This window comes from Triplophysa rosa, unplaced genomic scaffold, assembly GCF_024868665.1.
Source record: "Triplophysa rosa unplaced genomic scaffold, Trosa_1v2 scaffold504, whole genome shotgun sequence".
Classification (NCBI taxonomy): Eukaryota; Metazoa; Chordata; class Actinopteri; order Cypriniformes; family Nemacheilidae; genus Triplophysa; species Triplophysa rosa.
In genome coordinates this window covers 16,015-23,425 of record NW_026634512.1, presented here as the reverse complement: position 1 = coordinate 23,425, position 7,411 = coordinate 16,015, and the positions used below count along the sequence as shown (strand labels likewise).

Genomic DNA, 7,411 nt, shown 5'->3' with positions numbered 1-7,411 from the left:
TTGAAACTTTGTATCCATCTCAGAAAATGAAATGTCATAATATTTTCTTCTTAATAGGATGAATCCTTTCGTTATTTTCCTTCATTTTTAATTAGCTTTTGATAAAAGCATCTATACTTTATGATGTAAATTACTACACTTAGTAGGCAATGTGAAAGTTTACTACCTCTTTCCTTCTTTTTCTTTTCCATCGCATTAACGTGTGGTTTAGATGTGATTTAAAATAGGCTAATCGTATTCATTTGTGTAATAAAGTTCGCCCTAGGTTACCATATCTGTCCTTTTTTTATTCGTATATATAAATGCACGTACTCCAAAAATCTTGTAAATATAATAACTCAAATGGAATATATTACTGTAATTGAGGAAAGACTCAGCCTTCGCATGGTAGGCTATGCATTATGTTTTTTTCCGTATGTATCCAGTCTAAAAGTAGTCTGAAACCAGCTTTGTGATTTGCCAGCATGAACATGGTAACACATGTGCTCAGAGACTAGTAAGGCATCCAATCCACCGACATTTGGGAGTTATATCATTTAATAGTCACATATTCCACTGTCCTACAGGTGTTGCTGGATTTATTTGTTTCTATTAACCTTACTTAGCAAATTGTGCATCCAACATAAAATATGTACATAAAATCTAATAAATCTAATACAAAATATATAAAAATATAAATATATTTCAAGAACACAACACTTATTTTCACACAGAATATTAATGTTATTTTACAAAAACAAAATGATATTTACATACAATATTTACAACATCCCACAATATTCACAAGTCAGGGTTGAAGAAACAAGACACACAGATATTTATTTTGTCTCGTATTTCCTGCAAATTCCATGTCCTCTCGTCTCTGAAAAGTGAATAAGAAAGGAGCCCGGATTTCTTCTTCGTCCATGTCACCTTCATATAATGTGTTTATAAATAAGTCACAAATTGTGATCATCCTCCTTCATTCTTAAAATCTTTGGCAGTTCAATCTTCCCAGCAAAGTGGCGTTGGTTCTCCTCCACCCACTCACACGCCCCTCTCTTGCACTCCGCAGACAGACACTATTGGCCTACTCTCGTCTTCTTTTCAGTCTAGGCGAGGTGCATCTCAAACAAGCCTAATATTACACAACACCGGCGTGCTCACGTGGTAAAGCAAACCAGCGCGCCTTTACCCGTTGCTTTGTGACGATTGTATTGAAGCAAGTCAGAAATGCGCTGTCGAATTGCTGCGTAATTCATCTAAAATTGATTCATGAGTTGAGTAACGTTATGTGCACTCAATCTGCGAAGCGTTCAAAACATAACCGGGCAAACTGGCCAGTGATTTGCCATCGTTACCACAACACCTGTAACGTTACATGATTCTCATAATTTCATTCACCGCGACCCCGTCCAAAGACTCACAGACCCCCCTTTTCAAAAACTCATCGGGTCTACAGTACACGAATCACAATAATGACCCATTTTGGATCCAAAACGGCGAATTTCGCTGAAAGGTGACAAGTTGACATCCCTGAAAAAACTGTTTGGGAGAGCTAGTGTTAAGATAAAATGTTTTGTGAATACGGGCCCTGAAGTGTCATATAAGCAGACATAGCCTATATCTGTCAAGAAAGAAATAAAGTTATAAAAAATATGAACTTACCATTGGCAATCAGAAAGGAAAGAAAAATGAAGCGAACTTCCATGGTGCCGGCTTCAGAGCAAACCTCCGATGTTGATGTAAAAATAGTTGTTGTTTTAATGAGGATCTTCTTTTGTGATGTTTCTGTTACAGCAGGTGATTCTCTACGGTGTGATCTGATGAGACTGATGGCTCTACTAGCTCAGAGCATGTCGGTCAGGACCCCGATTGCTACAAGTGGTAGCTATCTTAAATGCCTGATTTACGAATGTTTATCGCGATATCTTGTTATATGAATGACCCGAAGCTGCGTTCGCTTGTTCCAGAGCTAGCTAAACCTCTGTTCATACTAAAAGCTTGCAAAAAAGAGTTTTTAGTTTTTAAAATGTGTTAATACTTAAGAATTTTATCGAAGCTTGATGTAGAAGAAGACACGCCAGTGCTTGTGCTTTAAAAAAACACTTTTGACATTTTTATTGTTGTAATAGCAATAATAGTATATTATAATTTAATATAAAATTAATATTAGGTGATGATATTAGAATAGTTTAAAGTCCCTGTTCCTGACATGTTTGTTTATCGCTTCCTATTATGATTTAAAGCATAAATTAATTAATTGTCGCGGACAGTCAAAAATAGAAAATAGATTGTTCCGTAGCTAGTCAAAAATAAGACCAGACCTACTGACTGCCCTACGAGTCAAATTATGTTGAGAATTGTAAAACATAAAGTAAATAACTAACTATTTATCTTGCTGTGGTGTATGCAAATGTTATGTAAGATGAGATGACCAGTTGAGGGAATCATTTGGGGAAGGTTGAAAACGACCACATTGGTCGTATGAGTTGGAGGACTTGTTGGTTACAAATAGTACACTATAAGTCGATATGAATATTAACAAAAAATGTGAAAATTAAACAACAACAAAAAATGTATCTTCGGTTGCAGAGGGACATTTCAATATTGAAGAATGTAACTAAAACTTTGAGTATTACAAGGTTAATTTAGCCTGGTTTTCCATTGCCAATTTCATCAAGTAAGATTAAAGCAATTAATAAAATAAATGTTAAAAAATAAAAGACAATGAAGAGCTATAGATAGCTATCTTAAACTTAAATATCATCTTTAATTTTTTATTTAAAATAAACACTCTATTTGGTTAGCTATCCCATCCTATCTTTAAAAAAAACGAGGAGGTAGGCCTATAAATTTGGAAACCTTCTGTTTTTTCATAAGCATTTTCATAAGCCATCTTGTATTAATGTTGTTTAAACATAACTTCAGTCCACATAATATGTACTAATGGAATAATCACTGTATTTATGTATTAACTTTTAACTAATAATTATTTTATTTCATTTTATAGCTCACACATAGGTAAAAAAATATCACAAACAAAAATATTAGGCTGTTATATAAATATGAAAACCCCAAAGCATGCTGTAAGCCTAAAATACGCTAGAGCTGAATTATTGTGTATTGCAACAGGTGAGGAATATATACTGAAACAGCTGTGAAACATCTAATATTTATAACAGTACGTCATATTGTAATATTAAATTTAAATGAGAATCCTCACAAGTCATGAAATAACAGTTATAAAGCGAAAATAGTGAATTTATTAATGCCAGAATCAACTTACAGAAAATTGTATGAACACAGAACAACAGTAAAAAGAATGTTCAAATAATAGTAGTAGGCTTTAATAATAGAGTAGAATAAATAAAAAAGGCAGAGGAATATATAATGTTAAACAAAGCTGACACTGTTAGACATTTTATGTCTTATCATTTAAAAAGATTTTTGTATATTCAGCTAAAAAACAGAATCAAACTCAACTAAACAATGACAATAGATTATTACGTAAGCATCTGCATTTATGTATAAAGAATACAAAATTAACAACGTATTTAATCTTAAAGTTTGAGTTGCGATAAACAAAAATAATATTACACGTGTTATATAAGGAAATTTAGTAAGAAAATCATAATCATCGCTCTCTCTCTCCCACCCCGAGGGCAGCCATTGCACTGCCAGCGTGCGTGAAACGGGTAAAACCAGACTTGTGTTGCACCAAACAAATCGAAGCACTATAACAATATTTCTGGTGTACATTTCTATCATTTGTTTGTCTTTAATTTGTGGAGAAACTGCTTTGGTCGCGTTTTGCGGACAGGCACCGCGACGGTCTCCTTCTTTGGGGTCCTTAGGGTAGACCGATTTGCCAAGTGTTTTTGTTTTATTTGCATCCAATTATTTATTTATTTTTTATAACCAATAACGTAAAAACATGCATTTAGTAAGTTGCCATCCGCCATTAAAAGGAAAAATAAGAATAAGAAACATGCATATAGTAGTGGGGACATATAGAGTTTATACAGAAAAAAATCCAGCAAAAACAACATTATTACAAATACAGTAAACATGGTTACATTTTCAAGATAACATTTACAGGAACAGGGTTTTTTAAAGGTGGTTTAAACATACAATGTAATAAACAAGGACTCAATATATGTTTATGAATATGAAATGTACCTAAAAGACAATAACAATAAAGTTTAATCAAAACTCACTTGATTCTGAGTTAAAATCTACAATAAAATCACAGTACTACCTACACCAGATTTTTTTCCAGGTGTAAGAGCCATTAATTCCATGCAATTCTTACTCTGTACACTGGGTGGCGTAAATCGTCAAAAAGATCTTTAAATGGTTAGAGGAAATGAAAGACGTGTGTATGGGCATACCAGTTTTTGACTGTGAAGTGTGCATGGTAAAGGAAGTATGTGCGTGTGGAATCAAGTAAAAAAGGAATATGTAAGAGACCTTTATGGGTTTTGTGACTGTGTACCATTGAAGAAATCAATTACATGTGTGCTAAAATAAATGAAATGTGAGCAAGAATGGAAACGGACATTGTTTATTGGTTGCACGCGTCAAACTACATTGCCTGCCAACGCTGGTGTGACTGACTGGCAGTCACTACAACAGGGAAATAGTGTAAAACTATAGCACCTGCTGCGTCTCCCCAACACTTTTCTATGTAAACGTTTATTAAAGATGAAGTATTTTTACATAAGGGTGGCATTCAGGTATTCCTGGGACTTGAATAAGTAGACTGTCGACTACCCAGCACAATGGATGCAGACAGACTTCAACAACTGTGGGGTTTTGGTTTGTACAGTACGCTTCAGTACCAGTAAATTAAAGTTTGTATTTTTTTATCTTGTATATTAAGTATAATTAACTGAAATAACTATTTTGCATTATTGGCAGAAAAAGAGGTGAGGGAGAAGTGGACGTCTCTCAAAACAGAGGTATTGCTGACATCTGTGGCACATGCTTATCAAGCGTCATCTTTGTCAGCATATGCTATTCAGCACTTGACATACAAGAGGTAGGCCTATGTGTCAAATATGTTCTCATTACTATAAACAACCTGAAAAGCCAATGCAAGTCAAATGCATTCCCATTGTAATTTTCAAACTACAGGACAATGGAGGAGGTGAAAAGAGGAGGAATTGTTTCTCTCATCGGTGATTCCGAAATCCAGGTATGTACAGTATATATTCATCTGAAGCACCAGGTGTCTTCCCGGTTGGCCCCACTGATAGGACGAATGGATGGAGTGTACTAATCAAATTGAACTGAGAAAAGGACAAATCAATTAAATTAAATTGAATTTATATAACAGGAATCTTTAAGTTGTTTTTGTAATGTAGTGACCAGATTATTTTAGACTTTTCAGTCATAAAATATGCAAGAAATTCTACGGATGCACCGAAATGAAAATCCTTGGCCGAAGCCGAACTTGATGTGAAACACTTGGCCAAAGGCCGAATAATACCGAACACCGAACATGTATTTTTTTGTTGCAATTTTGCTATTTATTTAGCCCATTTTATCACATTACATTTATATAAATAATCAGAATATGCTTTTTACTATTTTGTATTGCTTTTCAATAAAATATATATAATAATAACAAAACTATTACATTTGAAATATTTATTTAACACTGAACATTATACATATCAGCAGACAATCAGAAAACTTAAGCACAATATAACTTACAAATAAATTAGGAAAATAAAATATTTGGTCATCTTTTAATGGCCCTTTTTGAAAAGCCATGGGCCTATAACTGTCTGCTTAAAGACTGTAACTGTATATTTATTTACTGTAAAAAACTTGCATTAAGTACTGCATTGAAAAAAGTACAACAAAGTGGATGAACCCACAACAAATAAAAGATAATTCATGAATAGGCTATATAAGCCTGCTTAGCCTATTTTTTAAGGAAAAGTGGCAGGTTCTTTTTGATGAAAAGGAGTTTCTCTGCTTTTTCACACGAAAGTCGGTTCCTCTTTTCATCAATTATATGAGATGCAGCGCTAAACAGTCTCTCACTGTCAGTACTTGTAGATGGAGCAGACAAGTACCTAGGATCAGAATAGTTACATTTTTAAATATTTATGTTTCGAGACATTGATAAATAATATAATTTAATATTTAATCCCCTTCTTACCTGCGTGCCATCTGTGCCAGGTCGGGAAAGCGGCTTTGATTGTTCCTCCAATATTCTAGAGGGTTATTGCTCCTGGGGATGGGGACATCTGAGAGATAACAATCTAACTGCTGCGCGGTTGAGCTGGTCCTCTGTAGTACATTCGGGATATTTTCTTGGAGGATCTCTTCAAACATGTCGGACAGCGATGATGTGTGCGGCTCATCTGTAGTACGGGCCCGTTTTCTGTCCGTGTTGTTTCCCGCTTCTCCTGCGCTGTGCGTCCCCTGACCGTCTACGTCACCGAGCGGCTCCAGCTCTGCTTGTATCATTTCTCGTGTGCGCTGCTTTTTTCCCACATCAAAATAGTTATCTTTATAACGAGGATCAAGCACAGTTGCAATGCAGTACAGGGGTTCGGACTCCACCTGACTAAATCGTGTGGAGACAGCCTCTAACAGTGCACTTTTAGTTGTTTTCACTCCGTGGTCCGTTTCAGCCTCTTTGTTTAGAAGACGCTTCAGTGCTGCCAGTAAGGGGATAACATCTGCCACAGATGAATCAGATGAGCTTATCTCCTTTGTTATCTGCTCAAATGGGGCCAGAAGAGAGAGCACGTTCTCTATTAACACCCAATGGTATGCTGTGAAAGTCGCAGGCAGTTCATGATCTGCTAGGTATGCAGCCAGGACTCGCTTTTGCGCAAAAAGGCTCTCCAGCATATAATATGTACTGTTCCACCTAGTGCTTACATCTTGTTGGAGACGTTTTGGTGGCATTCCGAACTGCTCTTGGACAGATTGTAGGTGCGTGTAAGCAAGCGGAGAATGCTTAAAGTGACCAATCATTTTTCTGCCAATCGCTATCACATCCGCTATACTGCGCTGACTCAACAATCCATCGTGAACTGCTAGTTGAATTGTGTGTGCCGTGCAGCGTATCCCTTTCAGACCGCTTTCCTCCATGGCTTTGGTCACATTTCTTGCGTTGTCACTGACTACCGCATGCACTTTAGATCGGTCTATATGCCAAGTGTCAAACATCTTGCTGAATGCATTAGAGATAACTGCAGCTGTATGGGACCCCCTGAACTCTTGTGAGTGAAGCACAACCTTTCGTAGCTTAAAATCTTTGTCAATCCACTGTGCGGTTAAACTCAGCATGCTGGTGGGGCTTACATCCGAGCTCCATATATCAGTTGTGAAACTGAGTGCTGTAATATCTGTAGCCAAGAGCTCGTGTACCTGAGTTGAAACGACGTTATACATCTCAGGTAAG

The 7,411-nt window shown here is 36.1% G+C and overlaps 1 protein-coding gene across 1 annotated transcript; it reads right to left on the bottom strand.

Moving 5' to 3' along the window:
* Positions 1–5,666: 5,666 nt before the first annotated feature.
* On the bottom strand, positions 5,667–7,401 carry LOC130550973 (zinc finger BED domain-containing protein 4-like). The gene is made up of 2 exons (XM_057328510.1): positions 6,155–7,401; positions 5,667–6,068 (listed from the first exon to the last, which is right to left on the bottom strand). The coding sequence occupies exons 1-2, from the start codon at positions 7,399–7,401 to the stop codon at positions 5,915–5,917; spliced, it is 1,401 nt and encodes a 466-aa protein (XP_057184493.1). The 3' UTR covers positions 5,667–5,914.
* Between the last annotated feature and the right edge of the window lie 10 nt (positions 7,402–7,411).